The 26,717-nt window shown below is 37.5% G+C and overlaps 1 protein-coding gene across 1 annotated transcript; it reads right to left on the bottom strand.

The window, feature by feature from the left end:
• Nucleotides 1–1,190: 1,190 nt before the first annotated feature.
• On the bottom strand, nucleotides 1,191–23,504 carry LOC311080725 (uncharacterized protein). The gene is made up of 4 exons (XM_084110837.1): nucleotides 23,451–23,504; nucleotides 23,245–23,309; nucleotides 4,261–5,335; nucleotides 1,191–2,052 (listed from the first exon to the last, which is right to left on the bottom strand). Exons 3-4 carry the CDS (start codon nucleotides 5,328–5,330, stop codon nucleotides 1,986–1,988), a joined length of 1,137 nt encoding a protein of 378 aa, XP_083966963.1. The 5' UTR covers nucleotides 5,331–5,335; nucleotides 23,245–23,309; nucleotides 23,451–23,504; the 3' UTR covers nucleotides 1,191–1,985.
• Between the last annotated feature and the right edge of the window lie 3,213 nt (nucleotides 23,505–26,717).

Below are 26,717 nucleotides of genomic sequence, written 5' to 3'. Positions count from 1 at the left end.
GCAATACTATAATTGCACCTAAGGGAACACAATAAAAGAAAAGAAAAAACCATGTCATGACCCCTTTAAAATAAAAAATAAATCCTGCCGTAGCCGACGCGGGATAGGCTAGGCTGTGAAATGTTTCTAGAGCATTTTACTAAACATATGCACTGTATTTATTACACAGTAGCCTACGTATTTTTTAACCTGTTAGTGATGTCTTCATGATTTAACGCAGGCTATATTTGAATAAATCTGTCAGTTAGCCATGTATCGTTTAATATTCAGAAGCATTTAGAAACAGACATTATTTTTTATACTGGAGTAAAAGTTTTTTATTTTTATTTATTTATTTATTTTTAACTTTTGCTTTATGTGAAATTCAAATGCTTGTACACCTCAGTTTTTTGAGTGCTGATTAATACATATTATTGATTAGTTGATTATAAACTTATTTCCATGTAATAATTAAAAAGTATTAGCTCAACACAATGATAGTGTTATATTAATACAATTTTATGAATAAAGTCATGTTCATTTTCGGCCAAGTTCATCTTATTTTCTTTACTGGCACAGTATCCGGTAAGAGTTGGTATTAATAATTTGTTGCAGTAGGTGCACGACAAATTTTCATTTATGACATCACTGCTGGTGGGAGGGGCCCGACTCGTGCTTTGCGGCTCATAGATGTCCATCAGCGATAGATCATCAAATTCAAATTCAAATGCTGTTCACAACGACAAAACATCTATAAACTTCTACATAATCACACACAAAGAACTACAAGGATTACAAACCGCTTTAATATTCCAGTTGCGCTCGTTCGGCTGGTTGTATAAAGCTGTGGTGAGATGGAGACAGTAATCATTTAAAAACGGTTGTTTAAAGTTCATAGTATTGTTCTGACTTCATGAAGCCTCATGGTGTGAATGAAACATCAAACTGACTAGATCAAACTCTTTGAAATGTATATATGATACTGGATATCAAGGGTGAAACTGTTAATAATGTAGACAGACAGCAATCTCATTCAATGTCAGTAATGTGTGGGTGAAATATAATTTTTTAGACATTTAAAATCTCTAAAGAGAAATTAACAACATGGAGAGATCAAAAAGCAAACAATATTTCACGGCTTTCAGAACTAAAATTATTCCTGATTCAAGAAGAATGAGCATAAAATAAAAAATGTGGACAATAACAATGAGTTGTTGATAAAGAGTTTAATCAATCATTATATGAAGCACATACAAACATTAAGTAAAAGTGAAGGAGAATGAGACAGATCTCTCTCTTTACTGACTTATAAGAGCCAAAGCATCTTAAGAGAAGAAGAGAAGAAAAGAGTCCAGTTTCAAAGATACATGAAAGTCTTGCATTTGCATGGAAGAGTAGAAGTGGAAGATAAACTAGATGTTCTGATAAAAAACAATGAAGAACGAGTTCAAAATTAATATCAGATTAATTTCTCTTAAAAGTGTAATGGCCTCTTCTTCAGCTCCTGAACTTCAAAGGTTTTTTTCCAGTGTGAATTTTCTGGTGGTCTTTCAGTTTATCTTCTGTAGTAAAGGCCTTCCTGCACTGAAACACACACCGCTGTGTCTTTTCTGCTGTAATATGACGAATGAATCTTCTCCTTTGTGTGAATCTTCAAGTGTTTCTTCAGGACTGAAGCCCAATGAAACTGTTTACCGCACTGATCACAGTTAAATGGTCTTTCTTCAGAATGAGAGTAGATGTGATTTCAGAGCGAAAGCCTGGAGATGGTCCTCACTGCAGAACACGAAATCCGGGGGGAGGAGTCGGATCCAGATCTCCATCTCCACCCCCTGATTCCTAAACCCAACCCTAAACCTACCAATCTCCACCCCTTATATAAGATCCAACTCCGCCCCCTGGATCTTGTGTACTGCACTGAGGTGCTACTAAAAGCCTGTGCCGCTTCTTCCCAGTGTGAACTCTCATGTGAATCTTCAGACTTGATTTTCATGTGAAGCGTTTTTTTACACTGAGGGCAGGAGACAGATTTTTTGGCTTCTGTTTTTCCTTTCTTGTTCACGTCCATCACGTCTAAAAGAAACATTAAATCATGTGAGATTTCAAATGAGAGACAAATGTGAAATGAAAAGTGAAGCTCAAAGTCAAGATCACTGATGAGTTCAATAGTCATTTTAATCCCATCATATCTGGTCAACAACTGCTGTGCACAATTATGATCTATTGTAATGTCATTAAGATGATTTGTGTTACAAGTCACTAGTTTGGTCATGAAACTCTAGATGACCCAGGCTTGACATGTGATCTGTTTCCTACACAACACAAGCTGATTGGCCTCTAAGCTATGCAAAAATGTGAGAATTTGTTGACAGACCATCTTTTCACACCAACTTTTAAACAAATATGTGTTGGACTGAAGGAAAAATAATTTCATGCTTGTACAATAGGGCATACATTTTAATATCTCACATGGCAAAAGTTACTTTCAGTGGACTATTTTACACAATTATCTTGCTAATCATGACTTAAGTAATTCAAAGTGTTCATGAAATGCTAATGTTTTATTTTAAGTAATTCCGTAATTTTCCGTAAGTAATTTTAATGCTGATTCACTAGTGCCACCAAATGCTCTCAAATGTGTGTCTGCAGCAGCTCTGGGCATGTGACAAAGTTTATATCTTACTGGTCAACACATTTCTTTGAAGGGCAAAGAAACTAGTTGAAATATTCTCCAACCTAAACACCAACCTTTGTTCTTCAGTATAATGATGTTTATTTATTTTTAAATAGTATTTGATGATAAAAACAAACAAACTAACTAGGGCTGAAACAACTAATTGTACGTACATCGTACAACTAATCGTACATTGATAAATGTGGCGGCTGAAAACAATCTTCATTTAAATATCATGCCCCAACTTTTAGAAGCCTTACCCTATAGTTTACGACACATAGAGAAAGGAAACCCGGTCATGAAGAGGAAGTAATCTTACGAAAAGAAATTCGTCTTACTCCAAAAACACCCCTCAATCTCGTAATTGCAAATAATTAAATTAATTTATATGAATATGAAATAACCTGTATATATGAATATGAGTGAAGTACAAAGCTTTTTTAACAACCAAATGTTACATCAGGGATATGGAAACGTTTGGATCCTTACCGTTGTTTATAATGAATAGCCTAATTTGCGTTTTAATTAAAAATTTAATATAAATTTTATAGCTACTAATTTTTCATTCTTGCCCTGTTCCAAATAGCATTAAATTGAAAGGATTTGCTGTGGAGTGAGGAGGGCAACTGAAATAGCCAGGTTTATAGTGATATTGTAAATGTTTTGTTTTTATTTACCTTAAAAAAACATAATCCTTCACATTCGCAAAATTGTGTGTAGTTGAAGGGCGCTGGGTGCGCTGACTGGCAAAGATTGTGCAGCAAACCATTTAGATTGAGCAGTGTAACTTTAATTGTTGGTTGCCTGTATTTTAGTTTGGCTAAATATGTCTGAAATGTCAATTTAGCAATGCTAGAACCGATGTGTGTGTGTGTGTGTGTGTGTGTGTTTGCACAAGGCGCCCGTGCAATCAGTTAGATTTAATAAAATAAAGATAGGCTATAAAATAACAAATACAATGCGTGAGGGTAGCCAATACTAGCCCTATTTTTTATTTTGTTTTCTTAAAATGTTAATTAAATTAAATATTTTGTATAGGGCTATTTATTTTATTCATTTTATATTATTCTGTTTTTCTCCGTTCACACAAGCAATGCAGGTGCGTGATGTGTGAATCCTAATGTTCTGTTGATGTTGCTATTTGTGCATGCAAAGCCAAACAAAAAAAAAAATATTGTGGTATTTTCTCATCTATTATAATTTAATTTTAATTTTACATTTTAACCATGTGGTTATTGAGCACTTGTCGGTCAGGAGAATAAATCTACAGTAAATGTTCCCATAACAATTCCTCACCAGATTGCGTTCACAATAACTGATACCTGACGTGAGATTTAAACATGACCACACAAATCCATATTGATAAATGCCAATTTTTTTGCATGGAAAAAAACGTGCACCCAATTTTCTGTTGTACGCTCGTTTTGTAAACGAGTAAACACTGTGTGAAAACATCTACCAATCGTGTCAATTTACAGCAGTAAATAAAATTTCTCTGGAATAAATGCAAATGAAAAATAAAGGTGACATGGCACACAAGCACACAAGCCAAATTAACTTCAAGATTCCAGATTTTGTTTCTCAGCACATAAAGATGAACTACTTACCGTGATCTCAGACTGTGCTGATGTGGTTTCTCCACTGCATGGATCTTCAAGTGTGACTTCAGGTGAGTTTTAATAGAGAAACTCTTTCCGCACTCATCACACGTGTGCAGCTTCTCTCTGCTGTGGATCCTCTCATGTCTTTTCAGATGTTCTGACCGATTGAATCTCTTGTCACAGTGTGAACACATGTAAGGTTTTTCTCCAGTGTGAATTATCTGGTGCCGTTTTAAAATGCTTACTGAAATAAAAGTCTTTTCACACTCAAAGCACATGTGAGCTCTTACACCATTTACACCATTTACACCATGTATTTTCTGATGTATATTTAAAGATTGCAGCCGTGAAAAACTCTTTCCACACACAGAACATGAATGCGGCTTCTTCTTCGTATGAACAGCCAGGTGTGCCTTCAGGGTTGATGCCACACGAAATGATTTGCCGCATTTATCACATGTGAACGGCTTCTCTCCTGTGTGGATTTTCAGGTGTTCTTTAAGGTGTTCTGGTCGCCTGAAACTCTTCCCACATTGATCACATTCGAACGGCTTCTCTCCAGTGTGAATTCTCATGTGAAACTCACAACTTGCTTTACGTGTGAAACTATTTCCACATTGATCACAAGTGAACGGCTTCTCCCCGGTGTGGATGCTCATGTGTCTCTTAAAGTTTGCTGATCTCGCGAATCTCTTCCCACACTGATCACATGTAAACAGCTTCTCTCCAGTGTGGATCCTCATGTGAAGCTTAAGACTTGGTTTGTATGTAAAACTCTTTCCACACTGAGTGCAGTTGAATGGTTTCTTTCTAGTGTGAATTTTCATGTGAATCTCACAACTTGCTTTACGTGTGAAACTCTTTCCACATTGATCACATGTAAACGGCTTCTCTCCAGTGTGGATCCTCATGTGACGCTCAAGACTTTGTTTGTATGAGAAACTCTTTCCACACTGAGTGCAGGTTGTAGATTTCTTGGCTCTTCTTTTCTTTAAAAATTTATTTTTAGTCTTTGAGCGACAAAGGTTTTTCTCCTCCACTTCACTCAGTTCTTCACTCTCCTCGCTCTCTTCCATCAGGTCTGAAATCAATGACAAAAAGTTATTTCATTTTCAGTATATCAAAACAATTCCAAGAGATATGAAGGTGAAGGACATAACAGTGAACCATGATGCAACAAAGTAAACAACAGCTATAAATATTACAATAATTTTTATGCCTTTTTAAAAATGATACGTTCCTGAAAATGTTCTTGAATAAGGTACATTGATCTTCAATTATTATTTTTAAAACATTATATACAAATACCGTATTTCAGTAGTGAGAAATATAAAACATATTTGATCAATGACAATTATCTAATGTAATATTAATACATTCATATTACATTAATTAATACAATAGTGACATAATTTTGACACCAACATTTGGATTGATATTTAATTTATTTAACTAAAAACGTAATTATTAAGGGCCGCTCACACTAAACTTCTCCTTTATTGATTACTTCTTGTTTTTCTTCCTCATGCTCCTGCCTTTTGGATGGACTGCCTCGTCTTCGTCCTTGTCTGGTCTTGCGCCTTTTCGCCTTAGTATTCTGTTGTCTTTTTTTGGGTCTGGTGCCTAAAAAATCCACAGGAGGAAGGCTTTCACTTGCAGAGTGGTCATCATCACTACTTGGCAGTTGAAACGATACAGTTCTATTCCTTTCTATCTGTGCATTTCGATTGCGTCCTTGCCTCCACGTGTAGACTTTCTCTCCTTTATAGTCTGATTGGTCTCTCTTGAATTTTGCTAGTTTCTTTTGTTTGAAAAGGCGCAAGACCAGACGAGGACGAAGACGAGGCAGTCCATCCAAAAGGAGCATGAGGAAGAAAAACAAGAAGTAACCAATATCTCTGGTATATCACTTTCAAACAGCCAGATTTCAGTTCTATCAAAAGGTCTTTCCTTTGCACCTACAAACCCAACTAAGGAGTTCCAAACAAAAGTTGACTTATTTAAATTTTATCGCAACCTTCAGCTAAAAGTGTACCAACTATAGCGGAACAGCTGCTTATTACCAAGAGACACACTTTAGGCCCAAGTCAACTTTTATGCCTTACATAATTCGACTCTGAACACTTTCTCTACAAAAGTTACATATGAAGTGAATAAACTCTTCGCACCTGATAAAAAAACTCAAAAGAATCACAACCTGTCAAAGGATGAAAAAGAAGCATTAAAGTGTCTTTCAACTAACAACGAAATCATCATCAAAAGAGCAGATAAAGGAGGAGCAGTGGTAGTGTGGGGGCAGAGACTAGTATATCACCGAGGCCATGTGTCCACTGGATAACCGTGAGTACTATCAGCCTTTACCATCTAATCCAATAGAACAAATTAAGAGTGAACTAGAGGAGATGCTTAAACATGTAAAAAGTGAAGACTGGATTTCTAAAAAAGAACATGATTTCCTACAATGTAAATGCCCAAGAATTGCTTCTTTTTACATGCTTCTGAAAATACACAAGAACTTGGAGAATCCACCAGGAAGGCCAATCATAGGTAGCAATGGGTCAGTGACTGAACCGGCATCCAAGTTTGTTGATTTTCATATTAAGCAATTTGTAATAGACTTGCCCTCATTTATCCAAGACAGCACATGTGTGTTAAATAAGCAAAAAAACATTGGTACTGCCTTTCTAGTTACAATGGACTATCTAGTCACTATATACAAACATTGATCACAAAGAAGGATTAAAGGGATACTCAACTTTTTTTGGAAATAGGCTCATTTTACAACTCCCCCAGAGTTAAACAGTTGAGTTTTACCGTTTTCGAATCCATTCAGCCGATCTCCGGGTCTGGGGGTCTTAGCTTAGCTTAGCATAATGAATTGAACCGGACAAGACTATTAGCATCTCTCTCAAAAAAATTAACAAAAAGTTTCGATATTTTTCCTATTTAAAACTTGACATTGTGTACTAAAACCGACGGAAAATGAAAAGTTGCGATTTTCTAGGCTGATATGGCTAGGAACTACACAGCAAAAAGTCCAGTGTTAAATTAACTCTCCTGGGAGTTTATATGGCTCCAGAGTCAGTGTTAAAATATGAGTGTTAAAGTCCGCGTGAACCGGAAGTTGCAAACGACTTTTCTCCAGTGTTGTGACGTATTTCCCAGTGAAAAGGAATATTGAACAGAGGGCAGGGTTTTACTCTAGCGCTCCTCCTCTCCATCTCTCGCTCATTACAGACTAACGGTTTGAGGGGAGTGGTTAAGCGTTTCCCAACCCAAGTCCTCAAACCTACGTCATCAGGGAAGGTCCTCCAATGCAGAGGGGAGGGGCATTTTCAGATTTTGATTAAAGATTACGAAGCCAAAAAAATTTTTTGTGTGGATTGACTTGCATGGATGAATTGTTCACCACAAAACGATCAATTTAGGCCAACAAAGTAAATATGGTCAATTTTGATTTCATGTGGACTTTAAATTAACACTCAAGAGTGTTAAAGTTAATGAGCTCATTAAGTGATTCATTGAGTGATGATTGAGCATTATTGAAGACACCTGATGTTAGCAAGCAGAATCACCAAAGGAGAAAATCAAATTTTTTAAGACACCGTTATGGAGATCAGTGTTTGCTTTAGTTGGGCTCTTGACCCATAAACTGTAAACATTAGATTATCTTTGGCTGTTGTATCTGAGTTATAACTGCCAGATGAACAAAGATAACGTTGATCAGGTTTTGTTGGTGAATTTCACCTGAATCACTGATCTCATTTAGAGTCTAATCTCTGACTTAAATGTATATTGTTGATTACAGCATCACTGTGATTCTACAGCATAAGATCTTTTTTTCTAACTAGTCTAAAGGATTTCTTAAAAGTTTTTCTGATAAAACAAAATCTTTCTTTTAGGCACACACAGACATCAAGAATCAGTGTATGAATCTCAACTATGGTGACAAACAGAATATTCAATTAGGAAAAGGAAATTAGTAAGACAATTCAGATCATAATTTATTCATACCGCAATGCATGATGGGAGCCATGAATGAGTTTTGATTGGTGGCACCCAGAACATGCTTTATTGATTGCTTTTTTGATTGGTGGCACTGCAACATGCTTTATTATTGTCACCATTGTTGAGATTCACAGGCTGATTATTGATGTCAGTGTGTCTAAATAAAGTCATTTTCTAAGTATTTTTATCAGAACAATTTTTAAGAAATATTTTGGATTATATTGATAATGATAAAAATCATTTGCTGTAGAATCACAGGCTGCTGTAATCAACAAGGTAAATCTGACTCTCTAAATGAGAGTTGATATTCAGGTCAAATTATGATTATCAAATCATAACCAACACCACCTGATCACCATTTCTCTTTGTTCATCTGAGAGTTATAACTCAGATACAACAGCCAAACAAAATGTAAAGTTGATGCTTTATGGGTCAAGAGCCCAACTAAAACAAACACTGATCACCATAACGGTGTCTTAAAAATGAGTTTTTCTCCTTTGGTGATTCTGCTTGCTAACATCAGGTGTCTTCAATATAGGTCAATTATCACTCAATGAATCACTTAATTATCTCATTAACTTTAACACTCTTGAGTGTTAATTTAACACTCATATTTTAACACTGACTCTGGAGCCATATAAACTCCCAGGAGAGTTAATTTAACACTGGACTTTTTGCTGTGTATACTCTCATTCCTGCGTAATAATCAAGAAACTGTGCTGCCGTACCATGAGTACAGCAGGCGTAATGATATGACGCAGCGCATACCGCCTGATAATAGGCTACCGAGCTGGGGACTATTATCAGGCACTGCGTCATATCATTACGCCTGCTGCACTCATGGTACGGCAGCAACGTTTCTTGATTATTACGTAGGAATGAGAGTATAGTTCCTAGCCATATCAGCCTAGAAAATCACAACTTTACATTTTCCGTCGGTCTTAGTACATGATGTAACTACAAAAGAGTCAAGTTTTAAATAGGAAAAATATCAAAACTCTTTGTTAATTTTTTTGAGAGAGATGCTAATGGTCTTGTCCGGTTCAATTCATTATGCTAAGCTATGCTAAAAGTGGGACCCCCACACCCGGAGATCGGCTGAATGGATTCCAAAATGATAAAACTCAACTGTTTAATTCAGGGGGAGTTGTAAAATGAGCCTATTTCCAAAAAAAGTGGAGTATCCCTTTAAAGGCCTTGTCACATTACTTGGAGACGAGACCACCAGAACAGATGCCCCTTGCAGAGTTTATCTTAAAAATAACAGAATGGACACTAACTAACAATGTTTTCTTATTCCAAAATACATTTTTTTTAAGCAGATAAAAGGTACAGCAATGGGAGCTTGCTTTGCACCAAATTATTCAAATTTATTCATGGGTCTCTGGGAGAAAACATTTGTCTATTCGAGTCTAAATGAATATGTCGGTAAGATTGTATGGTGGGGTAGGTATATTGACAACGTTCTTCTTATATGGTCTGGGTCACAGCAAGAGCTGTTACAGTTTCATGCATATCTTAACAACACTAATCCCAATTTGAAGCTGAGTCTAGAGTTCTCATTAACAAATATCCATTTCCTAGATCTGGAGATATCAAAAGATGACAAAGGTGAATTGCACACGTCCATGTTTAGAAAACCCACTGATCGGAATACCATACTGAGGGCAAAAAGCTACCACCCACCTTGGTTAATAGAGAATATCCCTTTTGGCGAATTTCAAAGGATTAAACGCATATGTGACTCTGAAGACGTTTTTGATAAAAATGCTCCAGACATGATTCAAAGGTTTAAGAAAACAGGGTATAAACAGACCTTAGATACAGCCGACAATAGAGTTAAAGAAATTAGCAGAGAACACCTGTTGGTTCAGAAACAGAGGCGACAACAAGAGCCAAACCAAGTCTATTTAGTTACACAGTACAGTAGTCAAGCCAATAAGATAAAGCAAATATTCAAGAAGAATTGGGACATAATAAAAAGTGATACCGTCTTGAGAGATGCACTGCCGGAGGTACCTACTATCACCTTTAAACGAGCCCCTACTCTAAAAGATAGTCTTGTGAAAAGCTATATGCCTCCTGTACAGAACAAAACCTGGCTAGGCACAAAAAGAGGTAATTATAAGTGTGGAAACTGTAATCACTGTAACAATATGGTCAAGACCAATATTTTTACAGATGTGACATCAAATCCTGAATACAGTATACACTCATTTATTAATTGCAATACCTCATTCGTTGTCTATAGACTTGAATGTCCTTGTGGCTGTTTTTATATAGGAAGAACCAAGCGTAAGCTTAAAGAAAGATTAGCAGAGCACAAATATGCTATAAGAACACGCAACCACCAATACTCTTTGGCTCTAACCATGGAAGTAGCTATACTCTAAAAATCTTTGAGATAGAACATGTTAAAATATCACCAAGAGGGGGGATAGACTAAAAAAACTTTTGCAAAGAGAATCCTTTTGGATTTATACTTTAAAAGCTAATCAATACCCTGGTCTAATCCTAGAATTGGATTTTTCTCCTTTTTTGTAACTGACTATATGCACATGTCAATGTTTTGTTATATGTATCTATTGATATTTCAAAGTGTATCCTGATGTGGAAAGTGGTAAAATATAGAAAGTGTCAAATTATTTAACATCTGAGACTGCACATATTTATTAGATCATGAAATGAAATTAGATCTTTTTTCATAATGTAACCTGTTTCTGTAACTTGTCTTATATAAAGTAACCTGTTGCTATATATATATATTTTTCTTGATGTGGGAATTGGTATAATATTGAAAATGTGACTTGTCTTATCTAAAGTAAATTGTTGTAATTGCTCTCTGTCAGGTGATACCTGTACAGATGCGCACCTGTGTTTCTAGGTCATGTGACCACATGCAGATATACAGCATGCAGTCTACAGACTGCCATTTTGAATTTACCCTGAAGAAGGCCACAGAGGCCGAAACATGTTGGCATGTTTTTTAATGGATAGCCAAGTTTAAAATAAAGGCTTTTTAACTTATTTTCCTTGTGAGTGCCTCAGAACTATTGTTTATTTGGGAAACATTTTCGATCTCCAAGCTGAAGAGCACCAGAGGAATACACCTCTCAACACCCAAGTAGCACTCCTAGTAACTCGTTTGTCTTCCTGCTATACCTTCCATAGCCATGAGAGGTCAGTTTACCTCATAAAACTGGCAGGGCCAGGACACTCCTCGTCTGGCATCTTTAAGATACCACACTCTAATAAGGATTTAGCTTGGGGACATTAAAAAGATCAATTCTGAGGTAGGTCTGTAGTAAATCTTTGTCAGACCTTGTTTGACGATTTTCACTTCAGCTTTCCGTATCATCCCATCTTTGCTAGGAAGAGCTTTCATTATTACACCCATTGGCCATTCGTTTCTTCTGACTTGTTTTTTTTTTAGAAGGACGACATCCCCCTCTTTGATATTGGGTTCTTTACGTGGCCATTTCTGGCGACATTGCAGAGTACACAAATACTCCTTACACCATCGATACCAGAATTCATCAGCTAGCAACTGTACACGTTTCCACTGATTTTTCAGTATATCTCCTCCACTATCTCCTCCTTGTTTTGTTTTGTTTTGTTTTGTAAATCTTTGTTTGCTACGTTTCCTCTAATAACACTGTGTTGCTTGCCTCTGGGCGACACTGCTGGAACGGAGAATCTGGACTTTTTCTGTTTGTTACGTTTCATCCTCAACATCGTGCTGTTTGCTTCTGGGCAGCACTGCTGAACGGAGAATCTGGATGTTTTCTTTTCTCGGGACACGAAATCTGGCTATATAATCGGGATAAACCTGCTGTTTGGCTTCTGGATGTGCTTTCTTGGGACATAAAATCTTAATGGAACAGTGTTGGATGTTTGAGTTAAGCATCTGTTGCATGGATGTTACATTTTCTGAAGTCCCTGACATTCCCTGGACAATTTGGACAATCTCTGCTAACTTCTGTTCAGCGTCTCACTTTGTGAAATCCCTGCGAGCCCTCTGCCCACTGTTTCGGCTTTACCACTCTGCACTCTCGGTGGGTATGTCTCCCCTTATTCATTGCATAGTGTTTTATTGTGGTTCTGCCCTCTTTGGTCTGGCTAACGTGGCGGCCTCGCATTACTCTCCCCGCGAGCCCTCTACCGCTGCATATCTGTGAGTCCCATAACATCTGATGCAGCAGGTAGGCAAGTTTTAACTTGTTTAGCGAGCTGTTTAGCTTAGTTTTGTGGATTACACTTAAAATCAGCTGGGTTTGGCTAACGTGGTGTTGTAGTAAAGTGAGTGGCCATTCGGCTTTCTGTGAGTGCTGTCTTAAACTGCAAAGAGATGTACTTTGCCATTAATAACTGCCATTTGCCATTTTTAGGACACCATTAGGTCACTTGATGGAGTTTTTCGGTTCCTTGCCACTGTTGCCTTTAGCTTGCTCAGTTGGGGATATTTTGGGGATATTTAATTTTATTCTATCAATCAATAAATTCCACTAGAAACAAACTTTGTTGTATTATTTTATTTTAATACTGTGAAGCTGCTTTGATACAATCTGTTTTGTAAAAAGCGCTATACAAATATACTTGATTTGATTTGATTTGAATAACTCTCCGGCATTGAGACTGCTGGCCCTGGGCTTTGCTGGCCTTGTTCTGCTTCTCATTCACGGTATGGATTTAAACTATACTTCATTGCAACTGCACAACCTAAATCGTCTACTCCGTCTGGAATCATCCACGTTTAATTTGTGTACTACTCTCGGAATTGCACGTCGCACACGTTATATCCATCGGTCTGCTAAACGTAGATGGTTTTATAACTACGACTCCTGTCTCTCAATACCTGTGATCCTGTCGCCGAGATCGGAGCGTTACCATAGTAACGATGTGACTCTCCCCCGCGCCAGGACTCTCATACCCCTAACCAAAGATGTGACCTACTCGTCGCATGTTCCCCATCGACACAACTGCGCACTCTTGAACACCCGTTCCCTGACTGGCAAGGGTACACTACTGAATGAAGTTACAACTGAGAGAGACCTGGATTTACTCTTTCTGACTGAAACCTGGCAAACACCTGACGATTTCATTGAGCTGAACCTATTAACCCCTGCTGGATATAGTTATCTGACAAAACCTCGACTTAGTGGTAGAGGTGGTGGTCTGGCAGTGATCTTTAAGAACAATTACAAAGTGACTAAATATGACATTCTGGATGTTCCAAGTTTTGAATGTCTTTCACTTCAACTTGCTGGCCCTGCTCCGCTTCTGATTCTATTGATTTATAGACCCCCTAGAAACAACCCAAACTTCTGCTCTGATCTGACTGAACTTCTCACTCTCACTTTTGCCCGGCATGATAGAATAATGATGCTTGGTGACTTTAATATACATGTTGATTCTGATTGTACTGCTGCAAAAGACTTTTTGTCTGTTCTGGATTATTTTGAAATATCTCAGCATATCGATTTCCCAACACATTCTCACTCTCATACTCTTGATCTGCTCTGTACTGTTGGTATTGACAATGTGCATGTTCAGGGTCATAATATTGGCATCTCTGATCATAAACAAATTTTCTTTGATTTCTCACTTCCCATTGTAAAACCTATAACTAACACCATTATATCCTACCGAAATCTGAAAACTATAACTGTTGAAAATTTCTCCGCTGCCATTGCTGTTTCTGCTCTTCCTTCTTCACTCAATCTGCTATGTCCTGATGAGATAGTTTCTACCTATGATAAATCGATTGGTGATGTATTGGATAAGCTTGCTCCTTTAATAACTAGAACTGTTCCGTCTACTCATTCCTCTTCTTGGTTTACCCCTGAGCTCAGAGTTCTGAAAACTCAATGTAGGCATCTTGAAAGACTCCACAACAAATCCTCCCTTCTTGTCCATGCCATAGCTTTTTCTGATTCAGTAGTCAAATACAAAGAAGCACTAAACATCGCACGCTTTAACTATCTCTCTACTGTTATTAACAAAGCTAAATGCAAACCTAAAGCTCTTTTCACAGAAATAAATAAACTGGTCAAACCATCCACCGTAGCTCTTACTGGTTCTGCTGATCTTTGTGAAAGTTTTCAGTCTTTTTTCCTTCAAAAAATTGACAACATTTATCAGTCGTTTTCTTCTACTGCCACTACTCCTTCAACTCCATATTTGATTGGTTGTCCGCTAGACACTTTTTCACTCACTACTACATCTGTGGTTGAAAAAATTATTAACAAATCAAATTCGACCTCCTGTACACTTGATCCTATTCCAACATACCTTCTAAAAACTCATTTGTCTTTACTCATTCAACCTATTACCCACCTTATTAACAGGTCTCTTGCCACTGCCACTGTTCCGCTTAATCTGAAAGTAGCGGCCATTACTCCCATCCTCGACAACCACACTCATAACAACTATAGACCAATATCAAACCTCGCTTTCGTTGGCAAGCTACTTGAGAAGGTAGTTGTGGCACAACTGCAATCACACTTAGAGAGACATAATCTCTTTGAACCCCTTCAATCTGGTTTTCGTACATATCACAGCACAGAAACAGCTCTTCTAAAAGTACTAAATGATCTCCTTCTGGCTTCTGATTCTGGTGCACATAGTATTCTGGTTCTCCTTGACCTCAGTGCAGCATTCGACACTGTGTGCCACTCTACACTTATCTCACGATTGTCTGCAATAGGCATCACGGGTGCGGCACTTCAGTGGTTGACCTCGTATCTATGTGATAGACAACAATTTGTTAAGATAGGTAAGAATCGCTCACGCTCTGTGTCTGTTTCTCACGGTGTGCCCCAAGGCTCTGTTCTTGGTCCGCTTCTATTTCTGATCTACTTGCTACCATTAGGCCAGATCATCAGACAGCATGGCCTCAACTTTCATAGCTACGCTGATGATATTCAAATCTACTTCACGATCAATCCCAACTCATCTTTTCCACCCTCTTCAGTTATCTCCTGCCTCCACGACCTTAAAACATGGATGTCCTCTAACTTTTTACAGCTTAATGCTGGTAAAACGGAAATCCTGTTGATTAACCCTAGATCACAGAGTTCACCCGGACATGACATTTTTATTGATATAGATGGTATTGAGATTAGGCCTTCAAAAACTGTACGGAATCTGGGAGTTCTGTTCGACCCCACGCTCAGCTTTCACTCACACATTAGTCAGACTGTCAAATCATGCTTCTTTCACCTGCGGAATATTGTTCGTATTCGCCCCTCTCTTACCTTTATAGATGCGGAAACTGTCATTCACGCTTTCATCACTTCCAGACTGGACTTCTGTAATTCATTATACAGCGGACTACCCTCCAAAGCAATACACCGCCTACAAATGGTACAAAACTCTGCTGCACGAGCCCTCACATATAATAAAAAATCTGCCCATATCACTCCTATCCTTCACCAACTGCACTGGCTTCCTGTCATAAACCGCATCCAATTCAAACTGTTAGTCCTAGTGTATAAAGCCTTACATGGCCCGGCACCCAAATACCTTGTTGATTTGGTACAGCCATATGTTCCAACTCGGGCCCTTAGGTCCAGCACTGAAAACCTACTTGTGGTACCCCGGGTCAGACTCTCTACGGTGGGCGGTAGGGCTTTTAGTGTTGTTGGCCCTAAGCTTTGGAATAAGCTGCCCCAGAATCTTCGTGCGACCGACAACATCCGGTCTTTCAAAAAACAACTTAAAACTCATATCTTCAAGCTTGCCCAATAAATAAGTATCCTCGACACTGTTTCCTCTGTTCTCCACTTTCTCAGCCCTATTTGCTACTTACTTTGTCATAATTGTATGCTTTGATAAATAGTACAATATGTTTTTCTTTGATTCATGTCAATTGTTTGTCTGTTATAAGCAGATGGCCTTTGTCTCTGTTTGCTTGCTGTTTGCTTGTTATTTGTATTGCATTGTGAAGCGACCTTGGGTTCTTGAAAGGCGCTATAGAAAATAAACATATTATTATTATTATTATTATTACTAATGTCAATGTCAAGAGAAGAATTTGCCACTTTTCTGGGTTAACAGCATAGAGTGTGTTAGAATATGAGGATTCTCAGGAACAGACGAGACAAGAATCAAAGGGCGTGCATTCATTATGGCCGTGACCTCCTCAGCCAACAGTGTAGTTAACACTTCATGAGTAAGACAACATCCCATTCAAAATACGACATGCTACCCCAATCATACACTCCCATACTCCTCCTATATGTGAGGAGTGGGTAGGATTACAGATCCAAGTGCATCTCTGGTCTTGTAAGAACTTTTGCACACCATCCTCCTCAGGAGAACTTATCCCCGTTTCTTTACATAGGCCAATGAAATAAGTGTCGCAATCTGAACGTAGTTGCTTGGCTGTACCACGCAATGAAAAGAAGCTTCTCAATGCATTAATGAAGATTGAAGAACTCATTTCCTCTACCACTTCTATATGGACTGCCCTTATACATAAGCAAGTAAACAATACTGCCCATCTCTTATTGTTTACATGCTCTCCTTGTGTACGCCTTTCTGACGCTTCCCATGGACCAAACATGTCCAGTCCAACATAAGAGAAAGGAGGGTCTACTTGGAGTCTTTCTGCTGGCAGATCATACATTTTTTGCTCCCTTACTTTTCCTATGAGCTTCCTACAGGTAACACATTGGTTTAGTACCTTACTAATAAGCCTTTTTCCTCCAACTAACCACAAGCCACCTGCTCTTATGGCTCCTTCTGTAAAATGCCTTCCCTGATGTTGAACATTTTCATGGTAATATCTAAAACAGCAGAGTTGCTATATGATTATGTGGCGAGCAGGACAAGGTTGAGGGCCGTAGGAGGACAGTGTGAGTGAGGCAGGTAGCGTGATTGATAATGAGCGACACCTGTGCGACGCACCAGTCTCGTATCTCTCACGGAGGAGTGGAAGCATAAAAGGAGGAGCAACAACAGTGAAGGACGAGAGAGGCCAGGCCTGGATTTATGTTGTGTTTTGTTATATGTGACGTCCGTGAGGGCCAGTTGTCTTTATTTTGGATTTGTTTATTTTATTATTAAAGTCTTTAAATGTTCGCTGGTTCCCGCCTCCTTCCCATAACAATGAACTGTGTTACAGATTCCTTCCAGGAATAATGACACGGGTTGACTCTTTCAGCTCAAGACCTGCATGGCGAATCCGTCCTCCAACTCGGAGTAGACCATCACTATCAACGATTGGATTCATCTTAACAAGTGGGCTTTGTTTGAAAAGGTTATGGTTTGATCGGATGCACTTCCTTTGAATAAACTTTCTGCTGCACATTTCTTATAATTTCCTTCTCTGCTCTTTCCAGTGAGTCCACAGAGATCACCTTCTTGCAGTTGTGCCAACAAGCCCAATCTCCATCTTCTGTTGAATGAGTGTAACAGTAAGCAATATGTGTAAGGTGAGCTACAGCCTTGACTAAAGACTACCATCTGGAAAAACGCTCCCATCAATTTGAGCTCAGGCAATTCTCAGACACACAGGTGGACAGTATTTTCACCTTAGGATGAATTTCTGTGTCATCATCTGGATAAATTATCTTAAATCTGATTTTCTCTTTTGATGGCAGAGTTATACTGCCATGATGAAAAGGGGGTCCCTTAAGCCATGTAGTAGTGAGAAGTTTGGGAGCATAAACAGAGCATGATCCGTGATCATCAGGATTTTCTTGCTCTCTTGGTCTCGGCCCCCCATTGCTATCAGATGGGTCTGACCCAACAAAAATCCAGTTTGGCTCTGTTTGACAGTGCGCGCGCACTTCAGTACACGCTCAGAAGAAGTGCATCATGTCAGAACAGAACACCAATGAAATGTTTACCCGGCAAAGCTTTAAATCACGAGCAAATAATTAACTTTTGTGATTGCGAATAAGTGCAGTGTCCTGTGAGTGAACTCCACCGCTGCATTAACATTAACATGTGATATGAATGTACGTTGTGTTTTACAGTATTGGGATTGAGGCGCCAGAACTGCAGCTGATAGAATGTGTGCTGTAGCGCGATACTACCATATTTTAGTTTCCATTCTTATTGTGTTACCACAACAATGTTAGTGAGTAAATCTACTGAAATTGCCACCATAACAGTGGAGTGTGATGTGTAAGATGTAGGGCTACCACATTTTTAAATTACTAGTATTATTTGAAGTTAACATAATAAAATACGTAGACCTACACCAAAAAACTAGTTGAGGATAAATTCTTTAAAATTGGGCAATTCCAGCATTATGGATGTGACATTTGCATTCAAAACTTGAAATATAAATTCTCAGAAAATGCATTTAATACTGAAACGTCTGTTTATATATCCATACTCCCTTAATAAATGAATTCCAGACATTAGAAAAATATCAGTCTACACATGTGTTTTATATTTAATATGAGGGAAATACACATGTGACGTGACACAAAAAATCTTTAACTTTTAGGTAGCAAAATATTTTTTAGTAATTCTATGAATTACACTGCACAAAACAAAAGTAATATACCCACCGGATGAAGAAGGGTCGGCCTCCACAGAACATAAAATATTCTTTTTATTTTATTTTTCGTGTTCGCATTTATGAGGAAAAAAATCAACGTTACGGACATGAAAGTTCTCCGTTACGGACATGACCGCTCTGAAAGCGACTTTAAAACTTTCACAGAGACCTCAAACAGAAAGCACAAAGCCTTTCTTTAAAGTGAATTTCGTTTTTTATTAACGGTATCTTAATTTTAATCAATGTTTCATCAACCAATTGCCTGGATTTAATAAATATGAAGTAGAAAATATAGTAGAAAATAGATCATCATGACACTGAGGCGCATGAACTGGACTCTCGTCTCATAAATGAACCGAAACTCATCGTATATGGTACTTGTCTCACAGACCTGAGAAATATATAGAAAGCTTGCAATGTCTACTGTTAATCAGAACAATTCAAAACGAAAGAAAACAGACTTCTCTCTACTTATGTAATCCGTATGAAATGTGCATTTCCCTCTGGCGCGTTCACTACTGCGAAGATCACGAGTCATCATCGTCAACTTCATCTTTGCAGCCGACACTGACACAGAAAACACTTGTTTATTAATAAACAATTAAAATTTCTCCTTGTTATATTTGACATATTCATAATCATTACTTTTGCCGGTTCTTTGTGGCAGCTTTTAGATACTTTATTGGCAGCGCCACCCTTACATGTTACATTAATGCGTCACCACCGCATCAGCACCGAAAACATGATATTTTTCAAATCTAAAATCAAAAATCGTGATACGAACCGAATTGTAGGTTTGGTCTATCGTTAGAGCCCTGGTAAGATGAGAAAGCAGGAGTTTAGTCAATGGCTATCATCTTTGCCAAGTGCAAACCAGTACAGAAGTAATCAATAAATTATCGGGGAGGGTCATGCCTTTTTTCACAATCATTTTGGAGGGTCATAGAAAAATGTATTGCTGGCGAAGGGAGGGTCAAGTCTTTTTTGACTATAGATTTCAAAACAATTTAAGTTTGAAGGGAGTAAAGCCTGTGTTTATAGGCTAAGGAAATGTAATTTTGCTTTTATTTTAAATATTAATTTAAAAGCAGCCTTCTTCAGTGTGATATGTCACCATATCATCATGTTTAACACTGAGAATTTGAATAATTGTAATGTGATGATCGGATATCTAAATCAGAGAATATCATAGGTTTGAGCGATTGGCGGGTGGATGATTTATTTTTAACCGTGGATTCAGGTGAAGTTAGAGCTGATCTGCACATCTCTAGCGCATGAGCTCTGGAGCCCCCTTTAAAGTTCAGGTACAAGTCAGTGCATAGACTATTTCTTTGTTTAATTTGTACACTGAACATGGGCTGGAGCTCTTCATTTTGAACTCTCAAAAAAACACCAGATTAATAAATGTATCGTTAAAATGTACAAAACTTTCTTCCGAGGCAGCACGCAAGTGAATATGACTTTCTTCTTTCAGATGAACACAATCAGAGTTATATTAAATAATATCCTGGCTCTTCTGAACTTTGTAATGGGAGTGAATAGAGGACATGATTTTAAAGCCCAAAAGGTCATCCATCCATAATAAAAAAAATATCCACACGGCTCCTTGGGTTTAATAAAGGCCTTCTGAAGTGAAGCGATGCGTTCGTGTAAGAAAAATATCCATATTTAAAATGTTATATATTATCCTGTGGATAACACTGTATACCGCAGCAAAATAAGTCTATAATAATAATTTGCAGCGAGCATTTGTGTGAAGCTTTGATGCTGTAAGGACCATCCATTGGCCCAACGACGGAATCCAACGGCCTGGCAAAGGTTTAATACGTGTATGTCTTTTCAGCGCTCCAGTGAAGTTCACTTAATTTATTGGAATTTAGTTGTAGTATTACTTTAGCTCTATGCGTAATCTGACTCCAATTTCAAATGATAATCAAATTTAGATCGTATTTCTGATTAGAAAATAATCATAAATATTGATTATGAATTAATTTAGATCTTTGATTATTCTGAGTATCCCATACTTTCAGTTATTAATTCATTATGGACCCAGTGCCGCACAGAGATCACGTCGGCCAGTTCGTGTTTCTCACGGACACAAACTTGTTAATTCTGATTTTAGTCAGAGGATGTAGGGTTTGCTAATACCTCTAAAGTCGGTTGCCTACTGCTCACTCGAACAAGAGAGTGTAGTTTAATTTAGCCATTTCCATACAACTTGCTAAATCAGTGATAGACAGAAATCAAAAGGTCTTCAGATGACGTGCCTACTGCTCCGTTCATACATGCGCCTTTAGTTTGACCTACCTTAACTAAGATTTGCGGTAGCACCAGCCTCCTTAATATATTAAAATAATGATTTCAGAATACTTCAGAATAAATCAAGATGTAACATTTATTTGTCAGGTAAAAATGTATCATGCCAATTACAGAAGTAAATTATTAAAAGCCAATTCAGAAAATACATGACATCATTTACTCAAAGATGACTCTAAAAGTAAGTAATGTTTTCCTGACAAAGACACAGTAATGTGTCAGGGCTTTCCAACCGGAAAGCACTGAAACATCACTATGGGGGATGATCCTGGTAAAGAGTCCCAAAGTATGCTCTGTCCCCTTGCCTTAAATACCAGGCCAGAACAAAAGGGGGTTATACAAATGTTGTTTAGAGTTGTTTGGGCCAATCCGTGTACCCCAGGGGGGTAGCACCTGGTTTCTTGAGATATCGTAAAGAGATATCAGCCAGAGAGGAGATACAGGATTCTCCTAAGTTCTCAATCTTTTTCATTAAACCAATGACTGCAATGAAATTAAGACCATTTTACCAATCGCACTGTGCCCCTTAAAATGACACCAAACATGAAAAGGAAAAACAACATATTCACAAGATACACCATATGTGTTAAATAGACATTCTTAATGAACTTTCAGTGCCTTGAGGAAGGAGAGGGGGGGATGAGTTGAAGTCAAACAAGGGGACAAGGAGATAAGTTTGGGCAGGACAAGGTTCTGTGCTCTGTCTTTGCTATCTGCTGTCCATGGTGCATTTTATGGCTTTATTGCAGGGTGCGTTTTGTTTTAGCAGGAAAATCAGTTCTTACAATGCTTTTAATGAGAGCGAAATGAAACGGTCTGAATCAGAAGCTGTTGCTGTGTTGTCAGTCTCTCCTCTTCCTCCAGCTTAACCACCTCCACTTCTGTAGCCTTTTTCAAAACTGTGGTGAGAACTGACTGCTGCGGAAACAGGGTTTCATGACCCTTTAAAGAACGCTTCATCTGTGTAAACATCTGCCAAGCATATTCTCAAGCAGTTTTGCATACATTCATAAACATCTTTAAAGGTGTTTTCTGTATGTCTAGGCTAACCTGCACATCAAATAGACTAGTTTGCATCCGCGAAATGTGCTAATATTAACACAAAATTATGATGTGTTATTTTACATGTGTTTTATTTTACCCACACATTTTACGATGAACAAAACAGATAACGCAGACTCATCCGGGTTACTAAATTCAGCAGCGCTGAACGGTTTTTCTTTGTGGAAGTTTTGCGTTTGGTGAGCTAATAAAGTATTAAAAACTCAGTCGAATCAATTTTGCGTACAGTTATGTAATTATGCCATCCATCGTGTACTCGCTCTCTCTTGTTTCATACAAACGCTGCTGCTGCCATTGTGGCTATTGTTTTTTAACACTGTTGGATTATGAGACACAAACAGGTACGATTTTAAAACTGTTTAATCTAAAAATCAATATATCTTATCCCCATAATTATTTGGCAAAATGCTGTGTAATAAGTGGTATGACTGTAAACCGTATCTTTTAAATGTCCTTCTAGTTTGAACTTGCCGCGCTAGCAACTGCTCTCTCCACGGAAGCTTTGCATTTAAAGACCAAATAAAATATTTCAACTCAGATCAATAATTCATGTCTAATTATTTACTTATGTGGCAAGTAGCCGTGTAATAAGCGGGACATTGTACATCTCCGCTTCGCGTCTGGTCCTCATCACCCTGTCGGGGGTTATTTTGAGAGAACAACTGGCTGGATGAAGCCTACATGATCCCTTACTTAAAGAGGAGTAGTAGGCTATGAGGCAAAATTAGCAAAAACACACCGGAAGCGTGAATTGCTCAAAGGCATGAATGTATGTAATTGCACATACATGTAGGCAACAAAATATTTAGTTTCACAAAATGTAACTATGTAATAACAGTTACAGCAAATAAAAAATACTAAACATACTTGCAACACTCCATCATGAAAACACATCAAGAAATTTGTGTAAATATTGTGTGATATAAAGTATTTTTGGTACAATCTTGCCATGTCATTGAATAAGATTGAACCATATGATAACTGACGATGTTAGTCAAACAAGTATTATATCTTAGACTGCTATTCAATCACATGGAAACATAAAAAAAAAAAAAAAAAAAAAAAAAACATTAAGTGTGCAAACATACCTTTAAAGAAGAGTAGTAAGAGGCAAAATGAGCAACAACACACTGGAAGTCCTAGTCTCTCACTCCTGCATGGAAAAACACACGTACGAATGAAGCAATTATAGACAGATCACGATTAAAAGCACCATGTTTTAACTCAATATACACTGTGATAAAGTTACAAAGAGACCGTAAACAGGACATATGTATTAGAGAGTGAACTATACTGTGCTTCCCGTCTGCTTTCAGTGAGACTAAGCGCGAATGCTTAGGGGAAAGAGAAACCACTTCCTAACGGCCGTTTCACAACGCAAGCTTGAGCTTCGCGTCAGCCTTACTACAGCGTCACTGCAGCTGCGCGAGGGTATTCAAACTGGAAGCGTATCAGCGTATCAGCGTCACAGCAGCGGCTCCAAGGCTACATATAAGCGAGCATTTCTTTACAAAGACACCTATAAATTAGTTTTTAGAATTGATCATTTATAAACTTGATTGTCTTGAAAGTTTGTTAAGATGGGGAGGTGTACAACATTTGCACAACCAAGAAAAAAGCTCTGATCTTGTCGTTTCACCCAAAAATAAATGGGAATATGCTGCAAGATATAATATGCAATATTTATTACATAATACATTTATGTACTGCAATATATGCATTGATCATGTATGGCTATATTAATGAATATAAAATATTTATAAATCTCTCACTTTAGCTGATGCTGAAACCTTAATTCATGCATTAATCACATCACGTCTGGATTATTGCAATGTTCTATTTCTTAATCTGCCCAAAAAATGTATTGCAACAAGAGTTGTCTCCTCCACCAGGTGTTCTGCTCACATTTGCTCCTCTGCTTCATGACCTTCACTGGCTACCCGTGGCATCACGTATTCACTTTAAGGTATACTTCTAACGTTTAAGGCATTAAATGGTCTTGCACCTCCGTATCTGTCTGATCTACTGTACTCTTACCGCCCTGCCCGGTCCCTTAGTTCAGCTTAACTTTGTTTATTGTCCATCCCTCATTTCCAGTTGGCTACTGTAGGTGGAAGGTCATTTAGTGTTAATGCGATAATTAGTGATAATTATGGAATTCACTACCCCTTACACTTCATAATATTTAATCTGTGGCTACATTCAAGACTTAGCTAAAAACATATCTATATAACATGTATTTTGGATAATGTGACTAAATGTGTCCTTATGTGATTGTAATGCGTGTGCAGGTGTGTAAATGTATTGTAATGTACAACACTGTTAGCCCTTGCTGTAAAAAAAGGCCAAATTCTGACAATATAATACCATATTCCATTAAAACAGTAATATACCGTAGAAAACAAAACTAGCCTACAGGAATATACTGTGAATTAACAGCGCTCAAAGTCGACAATAAGAGGTTGTTTTCCCAATCACACCCTATACCCTCATTCACTATTCCCTACATTAGTTCACTAATATAGTCCACTTGAATGAAAAGAAGTGAGTGAATTGAGACACTGATGAACACCTGATAAGCAGAATTACTGAAGGACAGAGAAACAAGAACAAAAAAAAAGAGAAACACAAAAACTACAACTGACTTCCAGCAACACTGAGTGTGAAACCAGTTTACAAACCAGTTTACGATTATTTCTTTCATACATGTACAAAAGTTCTTGTTGAAAATTAACAGAGATTTAGTTAATAATAAAATTTGTTGTCACCATGATGGAGATCAGTATTTGCTTTAGTTGGTCTCTTGTCCCTGGACTTCTTAACTTTCATCTCTCTCTGACTGCTTTAACTGTGTTTATAAAGCACATTTGATATGGCAAGAAAAAGTCAAGAAGTAGCTGATCAGGTGTTTTTATTCTTCTGTGATGATGTCACAATCATCTTGGACTATCTGATTTTCAGATTTTTACTGTATATATTCATTGAAATTATGAGTATTTCATATTTAGCATAAATCTGTGTATCTACGAAATTAAATCAATATTTCTGTAATCAGCTCTTCTGAAAAATATCATAATCATATAGTGCATTCAATTTTATTTTACTCCTGCTTGACTCAGACACACACAGATATCAACAATCAGCATATGAATCTCAACAATGGTGAACAGTTTTATGTCGCAATGCATGCTGGGTTCCAGGATAATATAAAACTCCCAGCATGCACTGCTGCATGAATAATTAAAAAAAAGAAATATTGCCACCATTGTTGAGATTAATGTGCTAAATTGTGATATCTCTGTGTTTCAAAAACATAGTGTAGCTCTGTTTTTTTTTTTTTTTTTTTGGTTTATGCATGATGTGTTAAAAAAAATTAGTCATAGTAATTTATTGCTGTAGTTTCACAGGAGTGCTAATGTAACACTTTTGATTGAGGATAAAACTCTGAATTAATAAGAATTAATTCCTAAGTGAATGAACAGGCAATATGATGATTTTGTCATCATAAGCATTACAACCGCAATCATTCATAAACTGTGTGTGTGCACAAGTGTGACTTGCAAAAACACAGCTCAAGCAGCAACGGAAAAACTAATAGTTTAGCATCAGCATCCCAACTAAAGCAAGCACTGATCTCTATAATGGTAACTTCAAACAAACATTTTTAATAACAACTTCTGTATGACAGAAATAAAGTCATACTGGTTAATAAAAAGTGTAATAATGTGTAATGGCTGGAAGTCAGTTGTAGTTATTGTGTTCCTCTATTTTCTGTTCTTGTGTTTCTCTTTTCTTCAGTGATTCTGCTTATTAACAGCAGGTGTTCATCACTAATGCTCAACTATCACTTACATATTCACTTTATTATCTCACTGCAACACTGTCTCAATGTTACTTTTTACTCGTTGTAGTGTCGATTTCCCTGTGGGGTTGAAAGGGTTAACAGTGTAAGATAAAAAGTCACACCCACAAAATGTATTTTAACAGTAATAAACTGTAAGTTATAAAACAGGTTTATACTGGCAACACTGTTGCCAGTAGTTTACTGTAAAATTTATTTTTTGGGTCACCGTTGTGGTGAAGAGTAGAGCCTGTGCTTCAGTCCAGGAGAAGATCTACAAACATTGATGATATGCTGCATGTTGCTTTATTTAACAGGCAGTGACTGTGTAGTTGCTGGTCCAGTGGAAATCTCTTTATGTGCAATAGTTTTTTAGTGGTCTCAAATGAAAGAAGTTCACAGTAATACTTTGCTCACATTATTAAATTTTAGTTAATACATTTAAATGACAGTTGGTCAATTTAAGGCAGTCAGTTTCTGCAAGTGTAATTAGTTCATTTGAATTAGAATTTAGTGCATTTTTACAGAAACAAACTAGAATACAGTAAAGAACTGTACAATTAACAGTATTTTACTGGCAACAGTGTTGCCAGTATTTTACTGTAAAAAAACCCGGTAAGGTCTAACAGTGAATGTAAAGTGACCTTGAGCTACAGAAAGGGCCTTGAGCTTCTTCTTCTATTGATAACTAGCTTGAAAATATGAAATGTAGAATGTAAA

The sequence above is a fragment of the Abramis brama genome (genome assembly GCF_963993115.1).
Source record: "Abramis brama genome assembly, chromosome: 1".
Lineage (NCBI taxonomy): Eukaryota > Metazoa > Chordata > Actinopteri > Cypriniformes > Leuciscidae > Abramis > Abramis brama.
This window is presented reverse-complemented; position numbering and strand designations above follow the sequence as displayed.